This window comes from Littorina saxatilis, linkage group LG13, assembly GCF_037325665.1.
Source record: "Littorina saxatilis isolate snail1 linkage group LG13, US_GU_Lsax_2.0, whole genome shotgun sequence".
Taxonomy (NCBI): Eukaryota; Metazoa; Mollusca; class Gastropoda; order Littorinimorpha; family Littorinidae; genus Littorina; species Littorina saxatilis.
The window spans coordinates 25,296,773-25,321,794 of record NC_090257.1 but is presented as its reverse complement, the minus strand read 5'-3'; the positions used below and the strand labels follow the sequence as shown (position 1 = coordinate 25,321,794).

The window sequence follows — 25,022 nt, the reverse complement described above, 5'->3', positions numbered from 1 at the left end:
CATCGTAGTAGTGTCGATCTTAATCAGAGATTTTGAGCGGAAATTTCCCTCTTCCTCGTGTAGGGCCTACATACTATTCAGAAATTAAAGAACCCCGGGCCATGACTCCCCCCCAGCCCCCTCCACCAACATATACAGTAAAACCTCTCACTAACGACCTTGAAAATGTCCAGAAAAATCGGTCGTAAAAAGGAAGGGTCTTATTTGGAGTTTGGGATGTATACTTTTTACATTTAGTCAAGTTCACAACCTCTTTGTCATCTATCTATCTATCTATATATATACGACTAGCTAGTGTCTGTCTGTGTGTCTGTTCGCGATGCACGGCCAAAGTTCTCGGTCGATCTTTTTCAAATTTGGAGACCGTATTCAGCTACACCCCGGACACAACCTCATCGATGAGATATTTCAACACGTGCTCTCAGCGCGCAGCGCTGAACCGATTTTGGTTTTTCTGTAGATCCACTATATCCATTCCCAGTAACTCTTCGTTATCTTCTCCAGTGTTTTGTTTTGCGCGTTTATCTCCCTTCCTTCGTGTGGCGTCAATCCATATTCCCGTTACTACGTTACTATTTTTAGAAGGTCACTGCACGTTACTATTTTTAGATCTCCCTTCCTTTGTGTGGCGTCAATCCATATTCCCGTTACTACGTTACTATTTTAAGAAGGTCACTGCACGTTACTATTTTTAGATCTCCCTTCCTTCGTGCGCCGGCAAAGCCGGCGTACACCCAGCAAAGCCGGGTCCCAGGCGCAGCCTGGTATTCGGCTCTACTTCTTCCCGGCAAAGCCGGTACCCGGCGAAGCAGGTAATCATCTAGTACATGTATACACTTATGCTTGTGGGAGTGCATAAAGCAATACAGTACCACAGGCCGTGTGTCAGAAACTGTGTCTGTAGCACATAGAGAGAGGGGAGGAAAGAGAGAGAACGGGGTAGGAAAAAGGGCGGTAAGAGGAAGAGAAGGGTAAGAGCCTAGAGAAGGGTAAGAGGAAAAGAAGGGTACGAGGAAGAGAAGGGTAAGAGGAAGAGAAGGGTACGAGGAAGAGAAGGGTACGAGGAAGAGAAGGGTACGAGGAAGAGAAGGGTACGAGGAAGAGAAGGGTAAGAGGAAGAGAAGGGTCGGGTTATACCACCACCAATGACAACGCATTTGAAACAGATGTGACAAAGGAAAATACATGCGTAATTGAATAAAGCTAACATGAAGAAAAAACAAGTCGCGTAAGGCGAAATTACAACATTTAGTCAAGCTGTCGAACTGACAGAATGAAACTGAACTCACTGCATTTTTATAGCAAGAGCGTATACTCGTAGCATCGTCAGTCCACCGCTCGATGCAAAGGCAGTGAAATTGACAAGAAGAGCGGGGTAGTAGTTGCCCTGAGAAGGATAGCATGCTTTTCTTTATCTCTATTCTTTTTAACTTTCTGAGCGTGTTTTTAATCCAAACATATCACATCTACATGTTTTTTGGAATCAGGAACCCACAAGGAATAAGATGAAATTGTTTTTAAATCGATTTCGGAAATTTTATTTTAATAATAATTTTTATATTTTTAATTTTCAGAGCTTGTTTTTAATCCGAATAGAACATATTTATATGTTTTTGGAATCAGAAAATGATGAAGAATAAGATGAACGTAAATTTGGATCGTTTTAAAAACAAATCATTTTTTTTACAATTTTCAGATTTTTAATGACCAAAGTAATTAATTAATTTTTAAGCCACCAAGCTGAAATGTAATACCGAAGTCTGGCCTTCGCCGAAGATTGCGTGGCCAAAATTTCAATCAATTTGATTGAAAAATGAGGGTGTGACAGTGCCGCCTCAACTTTTACAAAAAGCCGGATATGACGTCATAAAAGGTATTTATCGAAAAAAAACAAAAAAAACATCTGGGGATATCATTCCAAGGAACTCTCATGTAAAATTTCATAAAGATCGGTCCAGTAGTTTGGTCTGAATCGCTCTACACACACACACGCACACAGACAGACAGACACACACACACACACACACATACACCACGACCCTCGTCTCGATTCCCCCTCTACGTTAAAACATTTGGTCAAAACTTGACTAAATGTAAAAACAGTTCAATAAATGTGTATCATATATTCATACACAACAAGAGGAAATAATGGAAATAACACACACACACACAAACTGAAACACACGAAAACACGACACGCACAGGTACATTTTGTAGACACAGACAGCTCAACAGACACACACTCTCACTTTGTTTTGAACACCCAGTGGTGCGAGTATGTCTCTCTCTCTCTCTGTCTGTCTGTCTCTCACACAGAGAACTGAAAACCATTCTGCTTCCTGAAAGATGACATTTATTCCATAGTAGTACATGTACACAATCACAACAAATCAACAACTCTGCATAAGTAACAGAAGCATTCACACTCAAAAAGTTTACACTGGTCACTTACAGCACGACTACTTACACAGGTGAAACTCATCAAATGGCGAACTTGTTCTGTACGAAACTAATAACCAAAGCACCTGAACATGGATACATATGAGCAACTCCAGTATTACTAAATTAATACGACATGTCATACGCTGATGAATAACGGATATTCAGAAAATATGGTTTGAAAAAGAGCTAAAAAGGCATTCATGTTTAAAAAAAATACCTAGTTTAGAGGGGGAAAAGACATCGAGGCCTTAGATCGACGGTCTCATAATACAGTCAAACTGTCTATAACAACCACCCAAGGGACAGAGCAAAGCTAGGCTGTCATCATAGACAGGTAGTCGCTATGGAAAAGTGAATCATTTTAGAAACCACCCTCTTCAGGGGTCCTTTAGAGTGGTCACCTGGGCAGGTTTCTTTCTTTATTTGGTGTTTAACGTCGTTTTCAACCACGAAGGTTATATCGCGACGGGGAAAGGTGGGATAGAGCCACTTGTCAATTGTTTCTTGTTCACAAAAGCACTAATCAAAAATTTGCTCCAGGGGCTTGCAACGTAGTACAATGTATTACCTTACTGGGAGAATGCAAGTTTCCAGTACAAAGGACTTAACGTTTCTTACATACTGCTTGACTAAAATCTTTACAAAAATTGACTATATTCTATACAAGAAACACTTAACAAGGGTAAAAAGAGAAACAGAATCCGTTAGTCGCCTCTTACGACATGCTGGGGACCATCGGGTAAATTCTTCCCCCTAACCCGCAGGGGGTAGGTGGTGGCTTTCAAAAGTTGGTTGCAAGTGCAGGTTCAACTGTACATGGTAACATGTAGTTAGTAATTGTTTGTATTTTCAGGAGATAAAGCAGGGCTCCCCAAACACTGCGCCCCGGGGTCCTGTACTTACAAGAAGCTCAGAGAACTTCCAAAAGTGGGCATTTCATCGACGTAAGCGCTCCACGAATGGAACAATATAAACCTCCTGGGCTGAGATGCGCAAGAAAGTTACCACCCCAACGGGAGCCAGCCGTGGAGCCGGATCGGTTGAACTCACACGCAGACACCTTAGTTTCAACCATAGACCATTTATCCTGGACCGCCAACTAGCTCTCTCTCCGCTCTTTCTCTCTATTACGAGGTAGCGCCTCTCGCATTTAGGAACCTACGCTTACATGGCCTTTCAGAAATCAGGGGGATGTCATATCCGGTGTCGATTGTAAACATGGACGAAGTTGCCGAGGTAAGTTCTGAAAATGCTAAAATAAACTCAGCAAAAGTGCATATGGAACATGTTTTTTGATGAGTTTTGTTAAGTTTAGTTTGGAGTTTTGGAAAATCCAGTTCATTGTCACCTCCCATTGTCACAAATAACTGGAGCGTGCTTTCTTTTCACTGTCTTCGAATCGCTGGCCTTTCAAACCGGACGTCACGCGCCCCTGAAAGTCGAGAGTCGTAACCTCGAAGGGTCACGTGACGAGTTGGCGGTCCAGGCTATTTGGTCTATGTTTCAACCAATCCATCCGTGCGGCTGGCTCCAGTTGGGGTGGCAACTATCACGGACACCTCAGCCCTGGTCCTCGGACCCTCCAAAGTTCCTCTGAGGGGGTTGAAGGACATGGTGACCCCTAGTCAATAAAGTCAGGGGTCCCAGGACCCTCTTAATGGAGCGTCAGTGGGGAGCTCTGTAAAGTATCACTTTTTGTTGTTGCTTGGCAACCAGAACTGAGGAACAAATACAGAACGTTCCCGTGATCCTTGAAAACTTACCAAGACATCTAAATGTATGTGGTATCGTTCTACCGGTACGCATCTTCGCTGATTTGTCGGATCAAAACTAATAGACATATCTGGATGTAAACCATTACAAAAGGTAGAAAAACAGAGATAATGGAAAACAACAACAACAAAATACTTCACTTGCACAAACGCTGAATCATATGACAGACAAACGTGCGTGTTAAATAGGAGAACAGGCCACAATCAGGGAACTAAACAAGACGAGGTGCCACCTTTCCAATCCTTCAAAACAGAAAGAAGTGTTCATGTTCAGCGATTGAAATCCCTTGTGAACTGTGAAAGACTAGCGTCATCGCACACCCAACACAACACACTCACCACAGCGTACAAAAACGGCCGAAAGTATCAAAACACATTCGCACACTTGTGACTGCTTTGGTTTCTTACAAATATTCCAAAACAAAAGGTACAGTGGAACCCCCATTTTAAGACTCCCTCCTTTTTAAGTCCTTGATTTTTCAGACTTTCTGTTCACAACCTCTGTAAACTTACCCCCATTTTAAGACTCCCTCCTTTTTAAGTCCTTGATTTTTCAGACTTTCTGTTCACAACCTCTGTAAATTTACCCCCATTTTAAGACTCCCTCCTTTTTAAGTCCTTGATTTTTCAGACTTTCTGTTCACAACCTCTGTAAATTTACCCCCATTTTAAGACCTGATTTTCTCAGACTTTTTGGAGGTCTTAAGTTAAAGGTGGTCGTCTACATTTTTGCTTTTTTCAATAATCTTATGGTTAGATTTCGCTAAAAAGTTATGTCAGATGATGAATGAACCATGGGGAAAAAAGTTATAGACAAAAAAAAATGTAAAAAAGGATTTTATTTTTGGGTAGCGTGACTCACGCTTCCAATATTTTGTTTTCTGTTTGCTGAGAACATGTGCTTTGCCTAAAAATACTGACCAATCAAATTCATGTCACTATGCTTATAGCCACGCCCAAACAAGTGCAGCAACAGTTTGACACTGGAGCGCTGTCCACGCTTTTTTTTAAACGCACGAAATGCACGGGATTTGAGAGGAGTTTTGCGCTTGGCATTTTCCAAATAAGGATATCCTACTATGAGTACTACGCTGGAATACTACAATGAATTTTCAAACAGCTACACTGGCTTCGTCTTTCCTGATCGAAAGGGGGTGTATTGTTGATATTTGTAGATAATAGAAATGGCGATTTCGGTATAAAAATGTAGACAAGGACCTTTAAAAGGGGGGTTCCCCTGTATATGAAAACATCGAAGATAAAGAATGAAAGATAATGCACTGGGTTTCTGGTTAATCAAGAGAAGCACAAGACACCTGGAAGATGCTGCAGATAATCCGTTTCAACAGCTAATCCTCTTCTCTGCGAGTTCAGCTAATCCTCTTCTCTGCAAGTTCAGCTAATCCTCTTCTCTGCGAGTTCAGCTAATCCTCTTCTCTGCGAGTTCAGCTAATCCTCTTCTCTGCGAGTTCAGCTAATCCTTTTCTCTGCGAGTTCTACAACTCTTACAAAGAGGCACTGCACCGTCTTTCTGAACAAAGGTACAATCCAACCTGTGAAAACAGTTCAGACCACCATCTCAGAGGCTTTTTACAAGGGATAAGAATATCACTCCACATTAACACATACTAAAAATCAAACTCCTCACTGAATCCTGTGTCGAGTGAGAATTTGTAGATGAATCTATTTTATAACAAGAAGGGCAAAGCCCATACGACTCACATGCTTGACCTCGACCTTTAGGGTAACTAAACCTAGCAATGACATCATACACTAAGAACTGCTTTACACATTTTTCCTACCAAAATACATGTGACCTTGACCCACGGTCAAGGTCATCCAAGGTCATGCAACACAAAGCTGTTAATTCAAGACATAGGAAGTACAATGGTGCTTATTGGCTCTTTCTACCATGAGATATGGTCACTTTTAGTGGTTCACTACCTTATTTTGGTCACATTTCATAAGGGTCAAAGTGACCTTGACCTTGATCATATGTGACCAAATGTGTCTCATGATGAAAGCATAACATGTGCCCCACATAATTTTTAAGTTTGAAACAGTTATCTTCCATAGTTCAGGGTCAAGGTCACTTCAAAATATGTATACAATCCAACTTTGAAGAGCTCCTGTGACCTTGACCTTGAAGCAAGGTAAACCAAACTGGTATTAAAAGATGGGCCTTACTTTGCCCTATATATCATATGTAGGTGAGGTATTCAATCTCAAAAACTTCAGAGAAAATGGGAAAAATGTGAAAAATAGCTGTTTTTTAGACAACATGTATGGCCCCTGCGACCTTGACCTTGAAGCAAGGTCAAGATGCTATGTATGTTTTTTGGGGCCTTGTCATCATACACCATCTTGCCAAATTTGGTACTGATAGACTGAATAGTGTCCAAGAAATATCCAACGTTAAAGTTTTCCGGACGGACGGACGGACGGACGGACGGACGGACGGACGACTCGGGTGAGTACATAGACTCACTTTTGCTTCGCATGTGAGTCAAAAAGCCAAAAGTATCTGTTAAGAAATTCATTCGTCACAAACCTCTAACTCTGCACAGAGAGCGCTAAGACTGTTGATTTTCTGTATGTGACCAATTGGAGGGATCGTCTTATCTCATGTAACAGCCTGGGCAGATCTGAGATGGTGAGTTGAATTGTTTACACGGGAAGGACTGTGCCCCTCAAATAACAGGACACCTCCCATGAAAGGGCACCCTCTGTCGCTCCTTTGTCTTTTAGTTTTATCTTGACTGAAGGAAGAAGACTCCACAGGTGAAAATGGACCATCTTAATTCTTCTGTTCTTGTCTTGGTCAGTAAAGATTTCTGTTTTTACGAGCGTTTGTCTCACCAGCAGGCCATTTGTTTTCTCGATTTAGGTCAAAGTATAACTTTTATGAAAGAACACACCTGAAACGATAGGATATACTTTGGCTGGTGTCAAGCACAGGAGCTTGTACCAAAGCGCCAGTCGATTGAAGGATCCTATCATCACAGGTACCAGAATTGTTCATGAATTCACTAATTTACGCTTCAAACCATTTAAGAAAAAAGAAACTCAGGAAAATCAGCACTCTCTGCTAAAAGTGACAGGAATCACAAATCAATATCATACGGCATTCAACCCTTCCCGTACTGCAGTCAAATTCCACTCCTGGCTACAGCAACGGAACAATACCATCGCTCCACTGCCAAACGTAACACTCCCGCACATTAAATGAAGTTCACGCACCGGACCATGCAACTTGGGAACCCCACAACACTAATGTAACATCGACACAGTCTTTAAGTGTAAGACTTTTCACATATACACACAACAAAAACAATTATTGCAGAAATGAATCTTGAATGTCAAGGTAATTACAATCATCTGGAATGAAATGAATAAATAAATGAATAAGAGTAAAAAGTCATTTCATTATAACGCAAACATGTTTCCAGTCTCCATTTTCCTCTCTTCAGTTTGAGCCAATATTTCCGAATGAATGAACGTCTTACCAAAGTAGGAGCAAGCGGTAAAAGACTGTCTTTGCAGGACCTTCGAGGACATAAGGTAGACTTGATTCAATGTTTTCTGGATTTCACCCAAATGCAGACTTTATCAAAATAAGCACAAATAATGACAAAATCTGATCGCTGGATCAAAGTAATTTAATACTTATGAGGAGAGAGAGAGAAAGAGAGAGAGAGAGAGAGAGAGAGAGAGAGAGAGAGAGAGAGAGAGAGAGAGAGAGAGAGAGAGAGAGAGAGAGAGAGAGAGAGAGAGTTAGGTATCTCTTTCTTCTGAAGCAACAGACCCGGTGCACTTCTTTCAAAATGTCTGGTACCCAAAAATGTAGCAAGAAAATCAAATAAAAAAAATGTCACAACCCTGCATAGTAACATGCATGAATTCACAAATTGTACTGGTACAGGTACCCACAATATGAAGGTGTTCACATATAACATCATAAACCAGAGGACTAACAAACATTCCTGCAGGCTAAAAAAAAAAAAAAAAATTGTACACAATGTACTGTTGCGTCAGCTGTATGAGTTGTTATGTCAGATTGTGTTTTTCAATTTCAAAAAACAAATTCTTACGTGCAGATGTTGCAGCAAAGCTTAACAAACAAATACTGCAGAAAGACACCCAATCTTATACTGAGAAAAGAGAGAGAAATACAAAAGAGAGAGAGAGAGAGAGAGAGAGAGAGAGAGAGAGAGAGAGAGAGAGAGAGAGAGAGAGAGAGAGAGAGAGAGAGAGAGGTACTTCAAAACAACAGGAAAGAGCGAGAGAGAGAGAGACAGAGAGAGAGGTACTTGGAAGCAACTGGAGAGAGAGAAAGACATAGGTACTTCAAAGGAACAAGAGAGAGAGAGAGAGAGAAAAAGAGAGAGACAGAGAGCAAAATATAGTGTCAGAGAGCTACAGATAGACAGATACCAGCAAAAAAACAAATCAAAAATATACAACGAAAAATAATGACTGCAAGAACACAGGCAGAGGCATCTGACAAGCCCCCCCTAACAATGGGAGGCAACCACGACAACGCTTATTTCCCCTGACCCCCCTGTCGCAAGGACGAGACCAAGTTTGGTGACGATCAGGCAATCACCGGCGGAGAACCGCTTTGTGTGAATGCCGTCATAAACGTCTTTCACAGAGGGAGAAGAGGAACGGGTAGTCATGGATGCGGCACAGTGCTGAAAAAAACATACAAGAAAAATTAACAAGGCAAAACAGAAAGCTTTGATGATGCTTAGGTTTGTGCAGTATTCTCACTGAAGAAAATCAAACATGTTGAAAAGTTCTAGGTGGGGGCTCCCAATTTAAAAAAAAAAAATTTATAGTCAAAATGATGAAATCTGAGGCAAATCTGTGCATATTCACGCCGTAGACGGTGGCACGCCTAGTTTTTTCCACCGCAGGAACAACACCCAATTCGTTCCCCCGCACGCGGAAGCAAAATTGTTATCTCGCAAAGGAATTGCCCTGTGAAGGTACGTTGTGGCAAATCACATTATCAAGTATAGATATTCTGAAGCAGAATTGCCTAGGCTATATGTATAATATGTAACTTATGTCTTGTTGTGTACTCGTGAACAGTGGCGTTCGATTTTCTGCCGAAGTCCGTGAAAATTATACAGAGAGGTCTCAATTTCGTACAAATTAACCTAGAACTACCATTTAAAGCACTATTTTAACACTCACAGTTTAATCTTCTATACCTTGTAGCCTTGTATGCGCGTTTTTGGGCACCAGCATCGTGGATAAGCTGCTCTAATCTAGCGTTATTTTGTGGTACTCGATTCTCAGTGGGTAAGGTCCCCCGCAGACACCAGATAAGGTCCCCCGCATTTTTGCCGGAGTGCCTACTACGCCCCCCCGCACATGCGCGCTGAAAAAGCACATCATGCACAGCAAAACTGACCCGTTTGAAGCGTTTTTATTTGACAGATGGAGAACAGCGACCACACGCTATCTGCCGGGGAGGTGTCTGGGGAAGTAATCGACAGCTACCTAGACATCAGTAGTGAGGTGACTATAGGTGAGACAGTCCCATTACAGACTTCTACACCGAAGAAGGTTGGTCTCCTCCATTTGTGTGACGAATGCGGATCAGCATACAAACACAAGCGAACATTGGACAATCACAAACGTGAGAAACATGGCAACGAATCTCGTTTTGTATGCATAGTTTGTGACAAGAGGTTTGGTCGACAGGTAGATTACCAGTCTCATATGAACAAGCATGCAGGCACCAAACCTTTCCAGTGTGGTGTTTGCAAAAAATCGTACGCACACAAACGCAGATTGGACAAGCATATATGTCTGGGTGAAAAGCCGGGGTTTTAGTGCCAAACCTGTCAAAAGTCGTTCATGAGAAGAAAGTATCTTCGTGACCACCAAATCACCCACTCTACTGGCTACGCTTATTTATGCAATGCGTGCATGAAGCGGTATAAGCATCGCTCTGGTCTTGCCAGGCATAGGCGTCGGGCTCAACAAGATGGAAACTGCATATAACACATATAGGCTACTATAATGCCTACATTCACACACTTGCAGAGGAACAACTTCTTTTAATTTCCATAACATTCAAGAATAAGTGTGCTCGACAGTTTTATATGACACGCAGTTAATCAGGTTTGTTTTGTTTTCGACCACAAAAAAAGAAAAAAGAGACAGAGACTTGAGTGCTTTTTGTTTTTGTTTTATAATTCTGCTTTGTTAAAAAGCACAATCCTTCAAGTACAAGCGATTCTCCTCATCATATGAAGTCTTGCATGCCTGTCAGAGTATATATCTGGACTCAAAGCAAAAATTAACAACCTCACAGCTTCCTGTGTAAAGTGGACATATTTATGTGCAATTCTTTCACACACACACACACACACACACACACATGCACGCACGCACACACTCACACAAACACGCACGCACGCGCGCACACACACACACACACGCACACGCACACGCACACGCACACACACTAAAACAATGGTTAATCGGTGACTTATTGCTCGTGCCAAATGTTGGAGTACATCTGAAGATGTCAGAGTCCAATCACATCCATAATTAGTGGATTTACACAAAAATTATAGCTGTATGTCATTTTTTCTGATAAACATAACGGCGGGGGATCTTACCCTAGTGTTGCGGTGGGGCGTAGTAGGCAAATCGACCAAGCTGCGGGGGATCTTACCCCGTCAAATTTCACTGTTGATCTTTGAACCGATCGTGAGTCTAAACTAAGGTAAGCTTAAACTTAAAAATGAAGAGCAGTATCCACAAGTAGTTTGACTTTGAACAGCAAAAAGATTTAAGCCCTTCTGTTGACCGTGCTTTGTGTTATTTCAACATTTTTAACGTGGGAGACAGTATTTCTGACTTGTCTTGATGACATTTCTTCTCTTATGTAGTACACGAGAGTGTAAATGGTAAGACAACTAGCTGATCCAATGCAAAATAAAGTACAGAACAGTATGATATAAACTTCAATACTAGAAAGTCTGGTTATCTACTATTTTAAGGCATTGATTTGGAGACACCTACCATGTTGTTCGTCTTGCGGGGGAACGAATTGGGTGTTGTTCGTGCGGTGGAAAAAACTAGGCGTGCCACCGTCTACGGCGTGATATTTATAGGTTTTTTGTTTTTACAATTCTCAGAAAAAAATGCATCAACTGGTGTAAAAGTTGGAATGTGTGTCATACTAAAAAGAAGAAAAGAACACTAATACGCTTTGGCAAACTAGTTGTATCACCCCTCAACCCTGACTGCACAGAAGCCTTAAATACCAACACACACACGCTCACACAGGCTCTTGGCACATCCACGAAGTGCACCAGGCTTTAAGTTTAAAGCAGCACTTTTCATTGGGCGCACTTTTCATTGGGCGATAAACGTTCCCTCTTCATCAGGTACACTTCATAAAGAAATCCCCAAAAGATAAAGGGACATAACTCCAGGAACTCTCAGCCCAAAGAGCCTCAACATTTTTTTTAACAGATTATTGAGAATACATAATTTAGAACAATTAACATCTAGCCGGGATGGCCAAATCTAACAAGTTTAACTCGCCAGCCTGGCGATTAACTTCAAAAAAGTGACTTGCCCGGCATAAATAGTGCTGGCCCAGTACATACCACAGTTGATCTGCAGTGTTTTTATGGCTTCAAAATTCGATATCACAACCAAAAGTTTCATTTGACCAGAATTTTCATTGGCCAACCGAGCGAGTTGCAAGCGGTTTCTGCTAGCCTGGTGGATTTGTTACTCGTCCCTGGCGATCGGGTGGACAATTTGGCCATGCCTGTCTAGTCTAATGCAGGGCTATTAACACCAAGTGGATTTTGACAAACTTGACGGCCAGGGTGCACAAGCCTTTTTGGTTCTCTAGAGCATGATGGATTTCAGCTAAATCTGACATTTTACCTGGAATAACGAACACTTTAGCCAGTTAAATGGCAGCAAAAAACGCTCTTTTTGACCCTTCTGTTTACTTGAGAGTTTTTCCGGTTGGTTTGAGTAAAAGGAAAAGTTGGATCAGCATAAATGATATACCGTACTTTCCGGGTTACAAGGCGCTACAGCGCATAAGACGCACCCCCCTCTTTTTAAACAAAATTGTAATCCGGGGTCAGTGATAGGGAGGCCCACAGTGAAAATCCAAAATGGCGGCCACAGCCGTGATTTTTTTTACTTTTCTATGAAGATTTAAAAGGCTAAATAAATATTTTGAAAACGTCAAACAACTTGCAAGGGTTTCTCCAGTTGTTGTTATTTTGAATGATTGTTGGTATGTGAACGTGCTGTTTTTGGTTCATGAGTAAAACAAGTCCCGAACTTGCCCCAAAATGCTATCTCCCTCTTCGGACTTAGCCGCAAACGCGGTGTACAGGGAAAAAGCTATTTGACGTCGCGGCAAGCGAAACACTCGAAATCGTCACCCAAGTTCCAAGAGCGCGCGAAGAAAAACTATTTAAAGTACAATACTGAAATTTAGTGTGGCATAAGATCAACCCTTTGTTATGATGTATGTGAAAGAGCGACTTATCAACATTTTATTAACGTCTTGAAAAAGGGTGGGTTCTGAACACAGTGTTTTACTTTTTACACAGATGTTTCTGGAAATCGCCCATTCCTGTCAATAATGTTAAAAGGCCAATCTACCAGGACAATGTCTTATCTAATCAATGTGTGCATTACTTTAACCGGGCCAACCGATTGAAGTGAAGCAATATTTCAACTTTTGCGCCGTCCAAGGCCGAATCGCGTATGTTCTGAGATCTCGCAAGGAAAAAGTATTAGATGCAGTTTACTGACATTTTGCATACCATCAGATCAATCCTTTGTAATTATGTATTCCGCTGAGCGACTCATAATTACTATTAACATGTTGTGAATATAGTTGATTCTGAACACAGTGTTTTTGTTTTGACACAGGCGTTTTTGGAAATCGCCCATTTCTCTCAGTAATCTTAAAAGGCTAATCTACAAGAAGAACATCTTTTCTCATCAATACGGGCTATACTTTGACCGGGCCGATCGATTGAAGTGAAGCGATTATCCAACGGTTGCGCCGCCGAAGGCTGAATCTAGTCATTTACAGAGTGATACAGCTATTTGCATGACGCCGCGGCAAGCTGAAACACTCGAAATTATCGCCCCAGTTCCAAAGACTCGCAAAGGAAAGATATTCTAACCAGATTCGTGTAATTTTGCGTGCGATACAATCAACTTTCTGTTATTATATGTTTAAAAGAGCAACTTACACAAATATCATTACGTTGTTGAAAGGGTTAATTCTGAACACAGTGTTTTCTTTTAAACACAGGCGTTTTAGGAAGTCGCTCGATCTTTCTTCTCATTGATCTCAAGAGATACATCTACCAGTAAAGTTCAGTAACATTTTTCTAATCAGTATGTGCTTTGGCTTGACCTTGACAAGCGATTGAAGTGAAAAACCAAAAGCTGATCAACTCTCGCAGTCATGCAAAAGCTGAATCAGTTTGTTACGCAGTGTTCAGTATCAGAGTATGCACAGTGAAAAACTTGACGTCGCGACAAGCCGAAATTCGAAATTATCGCTTATTTTCCACGAGCTCGCAAAGAAAACTTATTTAAAACAGAAAAATATATTGTGTAGTGAAAGATCTCTGCAACAGATCTATCCGGAAGTCTGTTCTCATACTGATGTAAATGTGTTTGACTTTGCCTTGCGATTGAATTAAAATGCTTTTTAACTGTTTCACCGCCGAAGGCTAAATCAAGGCATGCCGTGAAAATGTCACTTGCAAATACGTTACAATTTTAGGTTTTTCAACTCCCCACCAAAGTTAGATCAACGAACTAGCAACATCTTTAAAAAGAATAACCGAGCCTTCCGGCTGTGGAAATGATTTTTGTCTCTGCGACGCGGCCTTGAGTAGATCCATTATAGTGAACAGATCTAACAAGAACCGCAAATGCTTATATGACTCACCTTCGCCACAAGTATTATTATGAGAAACAGGCTATTGACGACACGCAGGACCCCGTGACCCAACAACATTAACAGACCCAAGGAGAAGGTTTGTTGGTGGACAATGACATTTTGGTTAAAAACACGTGGACAAAACACGTAGCTACCTCAGAGTCACTGCAACATGAATTGCTTCACGGGACTGATCAGCACGCAGAAGCCCTTTTCGAAGTAACCTAGCTGTAGATACTCACTTTGCAAAGTAAATTCTCGGTAAAACGTTCTCTCACAAAACACACACACACACACACTAATAAATGTTGATCCAGAATCACAAAGACAGACAGACACATTATTATTATTATTATATGAAGTCTTATATCGCGCGCGTATCTCCAGACTCGGACTCAAGGCGCAGGGATCTATTTATGCCGTGTGAGATGGAATTTTTTTTACACAATACATCACGCATTCACATCGACCAGCAGATTGCAGCCATTTCGGCGCATATCCTACTTTTCACGGCCTATTATTCCAAGTCACACACACATGCATACATACTCACGCACACACGAACACAAACACACACACATAAACACAGACACACATGCACATGGACACAGTTGGATCCTGAATTTCAGACACAAACACACACGGACACACGCACACACACACGGACACACACACACACACACACATACAGTCAATTCCGGTTAATCGGCCATCCGGATAATCGGCCTATTTTCCCTGGGACCGAATCTTTTCTTCATATTATGTGTTAAAATGTTCGGTTAATCGGCCACCACGAAAACTTTGCACATCGGCTAAACGGCCACCTCACACTTTCACGTTTTTGTGAGTGGTTCCATGATCATTACTCACATGACAGCACAATGGTCTGCCAGTGAGTTTACTGAGTTTACACACTGTGATCGAAACAACTGACAGTCAAACACTGACTTGCTTGTGCCGAAAGCCTCTTTGCACAAACCATGGCGACGAAAAGGAAAGATTACAGCGTCTTGGAAAAACTTGAATTCTTGGACAAAGTGAAAGGATATCCGCCTAACACATCAAAATTGCAGCTTGCAAATCAGTTAGGGGTCCCAAGAAAAACCCTTTGTCGATGGATTAACGACGAGGATCATCTCAGGAGTGAAGCTGTAGGTGGACGCTTGTCTGTCTCAAAGAAAAGGAAAAGAGGAGGAAAAGACGATGAAGTGGACGAGGCATTGGTTGATTGGTTCAATATGCCCTGGAAAATGCCTTCGGGGAAGAAGAACTGCATTGCCTGGACGTTGTCTGTGCTGCAGTGAGGAAACGTGCCAGTGCCAAACAGAAGCAGACGACACTGGACACATTTTTTGGAGACATGTAGAGCACGTATGCCAATGCACGAAACTTCCGCTTTCCGCTACCATAAGTAACTTCCAACATCCAATATTTTTGTTCTGAGGAACTTCCCGATGCGATGTTCGGATAATCGGCCACTTCGGATAATCGGCCATAATTCAGTCAGTCCCAAAAGTGGCCGATTAACCGGAGTCGACTGTATATATATATACATACATACATACATACTTACACAAAAACACCCATAGACATGCACATTCACTTTTAATCAGAATCACACAGACAGACACACAGACGAACAGACACACACATATACACACACATACACACACACACACACACACACACACACACACACACACACACACCTGTTGCTTCTGTGGCTGCAATATATGGCTTCCAAGCCAAGCGTGTGTCTTGGGTTACTCCAAAAAAAAGGTGTCATTTCAACCTGCGGAACCGCTTCGTTCTTCACTTTCAGTGAGAACTTGTGTAACTGTTTTTATATGGTGCCGATCGATCGAATTACCTGATGTTTTTGTTACATCTCTTTGTTTGTGTGGCTAATGATCTGCAATGTTTTCATATGGTGCTGATCGATCGAATTACCCGATTTTTTTTTGTTACATCTCGGTTTTGTGTGACTGATGATCTTACATTATTATATGGCGCTGAAGTACTGTATAATTTAGTAATATCTCGATGTCTTTTAGACTATGATCTGCACTGGGTTTTGTAGCACGGAATTACCTGATCTGTAGGTACATCTCATTGAATGTGTAATGTCTGTTTAACGATGGCTTTAATACACAAAGTCACCTGGTGTTCTTCTTTGATCGCGATGTGTTTGCAGAATTCATTTCGGTGCTACAATTTCCGTCTGTTCTGTTTCATCTTCATGCTTGTGTGTTTATTGATGGTATTATTATAATGCTGAATTAATTTCCCGACGATTTTTGACATTTAAAGTGTGACTGATGACTTGAAATGACTTTTATGGCGCTGAGTTGTTTGATGTTCTTAATTGGTTCTCATAACTAATGATCTGACTTAGGTTTCTTTTTGGCGCTAAATACCTGATGTTATATTCAAATGTTTCTTTGTTCTGTTATGCAATTGTATTTGTTACATTTCATTGATTAGACAATTTCTGTGTTGCTATGACAGTTTTTTTGGAAAATCTGTTGTTTGTGTCATTATTGCATTGCAGGGGATTTTGTCATGCTGTATACCTGACCTTAATTGCACCACAACAAGGATAACAGATATTGTGTGTGTGTTGGTGAATGTGTGTGTGTGTGTGTGTGTGTGTGTGTGTGTGTGTGTGAGAGAGAGAGAGAGAGAGAGAGAGAGAGAGAGAGAGAGAGAGAGAGAGAGAGAGAGAGATTCACATAAAAACATAAGGATGCATACATACATACATACATACATACATACATACACACCTGTATACATGGATATATACACACTTACATACACATAATTTGCTATATAATCGCGGATATACAGGTTAAGGAAGAAACGCACACATTTTCAGTCAGGCAGATTAAAATATAACGCATAACTGCAAACTTGTGCTGTAGTTAGTGTTTTCTTGTTTGGAAGTAACATTATTATCATTCAATGTGTGGAAATATGCTAAAATGTGAGGTTACAAATGTTTATAAAGATGGACATTGCGATATAGTTTTTATTTTAAATTTATTATTTTTGAAAATATTGATTTTCAAGCTTAAGTTGTAAAGTTTTGATTATACAGCATCAAAAGTATGACAGCTAGATTGTACACAAAGAGATCTTCAATTTGATATATCGTATGACATCTTTACCTGTAAAACCACTGAAGATTTGCTTGTTCGCGTTTCTTAAATTTCGTGTGATGACGTCAATATAGCCTAAAATTGCAATCGGCTATAAAACCCTTTTTATTGCATTTATTGGTTCAACTGTGATACATTTGTGGTTGCTGCAATCTGTTTTATAAAATAAAACCGAAAAGGTCATTTCTTTTTGCTTTTTTTAATTTGTCGCCCTGTACATAACTTCCCAATTGTGAAAAAATCGCATATTTGCCTGACTTTACAGTCCAATACCTCCAAATGTATAATTCTAACAGGCTTCAAACTTTGCACAGCAATTCTATAAGTACTTTTACATTTCAAACCTGAACTATAAAAACATTGCTTAATTTTGAAGCTGTTTACAGCACTCTAAAAATGGCCTTCTGTGGTCTGTTCACGCTTACTGTCAGTGGGCCTCCCTATCAGTGACCGAGTTTAACCTATGGGGCGGTCTCTTTGATGTCTTGAGAGGAAACTTGGCCAGGGTAGTACCTAGTAGCTGAAACATGCATTATCACAAGTTGTTTGACTGGTACTCAGGCGGTCTCTTTGATTTTTTTCGTATTTCATACACGGATTAGGCGCTTCGTTATACAAGACGCAGGGGTCAAACTCGAGGAAAAAAGTCGCGCCTTATGACCCGGAAAGTACGGTATATCATATTATTTTCAACCCAGACTTTCCCGCTGGAGAACATTTCAAGAACTGGATTTCCGGCAACTAACTGGAAAGGTGCTAGCCCTGCTTATTTTAGTTTGTACAGACCTGGCAACCCCTGTTTTGCACTTGGAGTATTTTTAAACAAACTTGGTGTATTTTCAGAAAAATTAGCGTACTCCACACAGCATTTGAACATCCATGATTTATTCAAACATGCTTCACACGCGTCCGTTGCACTGTTAATTAAGTTAACCAATACATTTAAAACAAATGCTTCTTTCAATGTTTACTGACAATAACTGTCATAATGTTTCAAAACACTGGATCGGTTTCGGGATGTGCTTGTAAGGAAAAGTAGTCTAGGAATGTTTCTCGTCGTATTTTTTTCCCACTGACCGTACTGATCGTATTCTCAGACCTGCCTACCCCCCCAAAGGTAAATTAGGGAGATCCTCCAAAGCTGGCCGGGGTCCAGGGGCCGCCAAGGCCCCGGTGGGGTCCAGGGGCAACGCCCTGGTGGGGGGTTCAGGGGGGCGAAGCCCCCCGACCGAAAATGGTTTTAAGGATTTATAAAGTGTATTTTGAGGCCTTTCCTAACACCAAATAAATGGGATATGCCTTTTTGAAAAGCTATGAAAAGTACAATAAAACTATAACAGAGCTTGGTTTTCTTTGAGAAGACAGCTCATATGACTGGCCTGGCAGTTGTAATCACATCTACATCAAGTGTATGTATTAAGCAATGGCTTGAAAAAGACAGCATGGGACAGGCAGATAAAATATGTGAACATATTTTAGTGACTTTTCACTCCAGGAAAACCCAATTCATACAGATGAAAACAAGGTCATTCAAGAAATATATGACTAGATTTATTTTGCCAGCTCTTGGATTCAAAATGAATACATTTACTCTCAACAGGGCCATATTTCACAGAGAAGAAAAAGTAATACTGATTGGTGCAGGTGAGAACAAACGTAAGGAATTCAATACCAATATATGAACAATAAAAATCAAAATTGCTTGAACAGTAAAAACCAACTTCACTTCAAACAGTAAATCAACAATCAACTGCAAAAGAAATCACATGGAAAGTTACTAATACTTCAGCATTTGCTGAGCAAAAGCATACATGTATTTGTCAGATTGTTCTACCGCCGTGGGATATCGAGAAATCCCGGTAGCAGACGCCGCAATGAGCAAAATGGGGGCCTTTCGTAGACTTCTCCATGTTTGGCTCACGAAGTGTAGCCTATGCGATCGTAACTTTGTCTGTCTGTGCGTGCGTGCGTATGTGCGTATGTGCGTGCGTGCGTGTGTATGTCTGTGGTAGAAACTTTAACATTTCGTCATTTGAAGACGTCACATTATGGCGTAAGAGGGTTAGACGTCACGCGAAGGAATGTCTCGGTCATTGTTATTTTGAGCGGGCCGAGACTATTTGGCAGTCGTGTCTGTAAGTAGGCTACATGCAGACAGACAGATCTAGATCTAGTGTCTCTCTTTCTTGCACAGTGTCACCAATGCTTACTGTGTGTGTGTGTGTATGTGTGACGGAGTGATTGAGTTTGTGTTACTGTTTGTCGATTTCTTACGTGAGCCTTGAAGGCTTCGCCTCTTGTTTTCCAACTTATAGTACTCGTCTTTCCACTTCTGCATGTATTTCTTCGATTTCACTTTCTGCTGATGCTCAAATGGTGCTGTCGATTCGTCGTCTGTCTCATGCAGACGTTTCTCAGCTTCTTTACCCGCCATCGCGACAATCCGCGTCAACAGAGCTTCGCAAGTCAAGCTTAGCGATTGGTCGTTGTATCTGAGTAAACCAATCATAACAGCCGAAGCAATAACGCTTGGCGGCACCGGAAGCTGTACTCAGCCCAGGCGTCTAAAAGCCCAAACCATGTACAACACGGAACAAATTTCATTTTTTTTTTTTTTTACAGGATTCATTGATGAAATCGGGAGAATTCAAAGTCTAATCGGGAGGTCGGAAGTAACAGACATAAATCGGGAGTCTCCCGAATTTTTCGGGAGAGTAGGCAGGTCTGTATTCTAGACAATCATACGTACAAAATATGGCAAAACGTATGGGTTCCCAGGTCTGATGGTACACTCAAGATGTAAGCGATAAGAAGACCACCCCAAACCCACTGTGCACTCACCGAGGGAGGGGGTAGTGACACTGCTGGGAGGGACGAGTATTACCGGCCGCGGCCCATCTGCATATTTTCTATCATCTGGAACATTTCTTGAGGGGAAGGGATGCGACCTGACTCCAACTTGGACCAAATGGGAACGTCTGCAACATTCAAAGACATAAGATGTTATTACAACCAAGTGCAGGACACAGGAATGTTGCTTGGCTTGAGTACATTCAGTATGTAATACATTCAACCACAACAACCAAACAGAGTGCTCATTGAACTGCGTACACGAACTCACACCCACACGCACGCACACTCTACCGCGTTCACATCGTATCCACTTCACCTGTGGTACTCTATTTCATAGGTAAATTGCCTACGTGTGCCACTGTTGGCAAAGAAACAAAAAACTCCAAGTAAAATCTAGATATTACCACAATAAGAATTAGGATCGAATCCTGACAACACGGAAAAACCAACAAAGGCATGGATCTCATTGTCACAAACTGTAATCTGAGCATGATAAGGTAAAACTGTTTTTGTGTTTTGGCAAAGCAAAACAGCCAAGACAATTAATATTGGACAGAAAACTGTCTGTAATCGCGACAAGGGCTGCATAGCTCGGGTTGGGGTTGTAATTATGCCACCACACAGGTTTGACTTCTTGAATCCACATGCACCCCTTATGATGAAATCAAATATGACGGGCGCAGTGGCATAGTGGATAAGACATCGGCCTCCAAATCAGAAGGTCATGGGTTCAAATCCTAGACGTGGCCGCCTGGTAAAGGGTGGAGATTAATTCGATCTCCCAGGTTGTGCACAAGAAAGTCACCTGCTAGTGCCTTATCCCCCTTTGTGTGCACACAAAAGCACAAGACCAAGTGCGCACAGAAAAGATCGTAATCCATGTCAGAGTTTGGTGGGTTATAGAAACACGAAAATATCCAGCGGTTTCCCCCCGGAAATCAGCATATGCTGCCTGAATGGTCGGGTGAAAAATGGCCATACACATACAAATCAACTTGTGCAAAAACATGAGTAAACATGGGAGTTTCAGCCCATGAATGAAGAAGAAGAAATAAAATATGATTAATGGAATCGGGACTTCTGACATTGGAGAGCTGATGAAGAGACTTGCTTGATGTTTAAAATTCATTTTATTAATTGGCACATTTTCGAGTAAATCATTGTAGGGGTATCTTATTCTAAGCCAGTGCACAGCAAATGACCGTTGAACTTTTAAAGGTCCAATACGCCAGAAGTCTTCCCCACATGGCACCTTAGATAGTATGCCTTTGACACTAAAGGGATCATGCTTTTGCAAACCTTCAAAGGGAATGATGCATTTCAACTTCAAGCTCTTACCATTGTACAAAATTTCAAAGGCTCCAGTTGAAATCATCTGTCCTTCTATGGCATTGCTGATGAAGAAAAGCATCAAACAGGCATACATCTGAAACAGAAATTAAAGTTCAAACAATGAAACATTAGCTGGAAGTGTTACATTTAAATAATGTTATAATACATGCATTTTTATAAGAAATATTAAATACGGACAATAGGTCAAAGTTTTGTGTGAGTGTTTTGTTTTGTCCCAAAATAAACCCTGCTTGTTTTTTATTCTTGATTTGGAACGTTAGCAAGTCCATCTGGTTTGGATTATAGGCTATAAGTATAACCAAATTATAAATGGGGTCACTAAATTTAGTAAATAAATTTTCACAATAATTTACACAAATTACAGGCTTATGTCTGAACGTCTGGAAAACAGCATGAGCAATTTCCAGAATCCAATCTGGACACTGGCACTGAACATACAGCCCTGAAATTGGTGAGAATTTAACTCGCCATGGCGAGTAGAGACATGCAACTGGCGAGTAGAAATGTTCATCTACTCGCCAAATGCGTGTAAAGTTGCTGAATCAAATTTATGGTGTGGCTGGTAAAGTTTGCTCTCTGGCGAGTACATTTTTAGATTCACTAGCCAAAGGCTAGTACACCATTTTTTGGACTTTCAGGGCTGACATGTGGTTTCATCCCTGATTCGCTGAAGAGCAACTCACTTTATTGTCAGTGGCCCAAGTGTAGATGTTTGGAGTCTCCACGTTGAGGTAAGCGAAGGGGTTCATGCCGCTGACCACCAGACCGATGAGCACCAGCTTGGCGATGTTGAGTGCTTGAGCAACAAAGGCTTTTACTGGGGGAGGAGGGTAGTTGTCTCCCTCAATCATCAGCCCCGGAAAGCGCTCGCGCAGAGCATGCGCGTATTGCTCAAACACTTTGCGGTACCCTCAGGAATAACTGCAGCACAGGTAATGAGACTTTTATCAACTGAACAAGCAAGAACAAAAACGTGCGCACAAAATATATATGCAAATTATAATACACGCAGAGCCATACATTCACATTAACAAGGTGTGTGTTTAACTGTTTACGTTTCAATATCAACAAAACACACATTACCAGGTGTGTGTTTAACTCTAACTGTTAACTTTAAATATCAATTTTGGCTCTTGTCAAGGTCATGTCAAGAGAATTTTTTTTCAAGTTTCTCGTTTTTCTATATGTTTATCATCTAACAGTAACAACAAAATACTGCACAAGTTTTTATGAAGAGATCAAGGTTCCAAAGGAAGCTTCTTCAATTTGGACACCTCAACTGCGGGACGTTTTAAGTAAAATCCATATAACTAAGTACAGTATGTAGGATAAACAGAATACTACATCAGTACATGACTTGCTGTGTCTTACCAAATTTACACTCGTTTTTTCAAATATTGAAAAGCTCGCTTTCGCTCTATATATATTTGAAAAAGCAACTCATTTAAATCTGGTATAACACAGCAAGTCATGTAATATTCTCTATTTTAGTATTTAGTACATGGTGATGATTGATTTAGCCCGGATTTGACTGACATTGTAAATGATTGTTGACAAAAGGACTCTCCACTCTAGTCACAGCTATGTGAAATGCATGTACAGATTGCATCATAGTTTTACTTTTAGACGCTGCGCACACCACCAAGTGTCTTTTAAGGAAAAACTATATTTGACGGGTGAAAGTTGGCAGGCATTTCATCTCACACACAATGACATGTGATTGAGAGTGCAAGATTCAATCACCGACATTATGGCTTTTCCTGCTGGTCCAGCTTTCTAGCCCAGGACTTATTGTGAGACTGAAGAGAGAGAGAGAGAGAGAGAGAGAGAGAGAGAGAGAGAGAGAGAGAGAGAGAGAGAGAGAGAGCGAGAGAGAGAGCGAGAGAGAGAGAGAGAGAGCAGTCAACAGGGCTGATTTCCTTCCACCTTACTCAATACTGCACTGCTCTGTACAGTGAACAGTGAGTAAGCTACTCTCTTTCCCATGGGACGTAATTGTAGTTTTACGCTGAAAGAAAACGACAGCGGCAAAGGTGTTAAAACTTAAAAACGTAAACCGTGACTAAACAGACTAGGTCTATCCACAGGCGAAGGTATCGTCCACTGGACTACTACTATCACAGAAAGACTACAAGGTTTGTCACTCACCTTCGAGTCTTCTGTGTTCTTTGAGTCGCTTCATGGGGAAAAATATTGTTCAAGACGGTTTGCCTCTTCCTACAGTCTGTGTAAGGTCAAATAAATACAGTTGAATGATTGTTTGAACTGTATGTACCTTTAATATTTAGCTTCCGTCCGCTGCAGGTTGTTATTAACCATCATTTAGACGAATCTTCGTTTGCGAGCCGCCAGGTTCCACCTTGCGTCAAATCATGCATCCGGCACCGAATATGCATACCAGCGCTCAGCGGATGCATGATTTGACGCAAGGTGGAACCTGGTGGCTCGCAAACGAAGATTCATCCAAATGATGGTTAATAACAACCTGCAGCGGACGGAAGCTAAATATTAAAGGTACATACACTATACAGTTCAAACAATCATTCAACTGTATTTATTTGACCTTACACAGACTGCAGGAAGAGGCAAACCGTCTTGAACAATATTTTTCCCCAGGAAGCGACTCCAAGAACACAGAAGACTCGAAGGTGAGTGACGAACCTTGTAGTCTTTCTGTGATAGTAGTAGTCCAGTGGACGATACCTTCGCCTGTGGTCGATCTCCAAGTCCAACCCATGGACCACTGCTCTCCTATCAACGGAAAGTAGCACAGAACTTTCCCGAACTTACCAGTACATAAATTTAAGTGTGGGTGCCGCAAATGAAGCCAACTTCGGCGCTTTGATGGTCTTCGGAACAGATTGCTCTTGTGAATTTGTTAGATCTTTCCATGTAAACAACAAAAGGCCAACGCATAACGCCAAAAACGAAATATGGCCAAGGTCCGCCATGTTGTCTATTGATTGTTTAAAAACAAGGATCGGTATTCTGCCTCTGGAAATTTCGATGTGAATTTCATTTAAATTATAATTTATCTCAGATTCACGGATATATCACAGCCCTAGTTGTGCCCATACGTCTCGTAGTAAATATTTATTTAGTTTAGCAGTGATTGTTTATGTTTTTTAATAATATATGAATTTTGTTTAGCTGTATAGGGGAAGTAGCTCTTGTTTATTTCATAGAATTGATGGCAACTTAAAGTACGCTCCCCTGCATCGTCTGCTCAAGGGCTTGGATAAAAAAAACTTTGCAGCCATAACATGCGATGTGCTGACGCTCGAAAAGAAGAGCACACACACACACACACACATACATACAGACACACATGCATGTATATACCCCCCTCCCCCCCTCCACACACACACACAAATCACACAGAGGTTGTGGTTTTTTTTACGCTTCTCAGCATTGTTAAATGTGTTTGTGTGTCTGTGAGAGAGAGAGAGTGTGTGTGTGTGTGTGTGTGTG

The 25,022-nt window shown here is 41.2% G+C and overlaps 1 protein-coding gene across 3 annotated transcripts; it reads right to left on the bottom strand.

Moving 5' to 3' along the window:
- Positions 1-2,330: 2,330 nt before the first annotated feature.
- On the bottom strand, positions 2,331-24,510 carry LOC138945357 (thioredoxin reductase-like selenoprotein T1b). Of its 3 annotated transcripts, none has more exons than XR_011448971.1 (6): positions 24,342-24,510; positions 22,235-22,472; positions 21,537-21,624; positions 20,187-20,323; positions 4,890-8,908; positions 2,331-4,832 (listed from the first exon to the last, which is right to left on the bottom strand). XR_011448971.1 is itself a non-coding variant. In XM_070316785.1 (5 exons), exons 1-4 carry the CDS (start codon positions 24,500-24,502, stop codon positions 20,226-20,228), a joined length of 585 nt encoding a protein of 194 aa, XP_070172886.1. In that variant the 5' UTR covers positions 24,503-24,510; the 3' UTR covers positions 2,331-8,908; positions 20,187-20,225. The 3 variants fall into 3 exon arrangements, 1 of the variants encoding a protein (XP_070172886.1); XR_011448972.1 differs by having other exon boundaries at positions 2,331-4,758; XM_070316785.1 differs by having other exon boundaries at positions 2,331-8,908.
- Between the last annotated feature and the right edge of the window lie 512 nt (positions 24,511-25,022).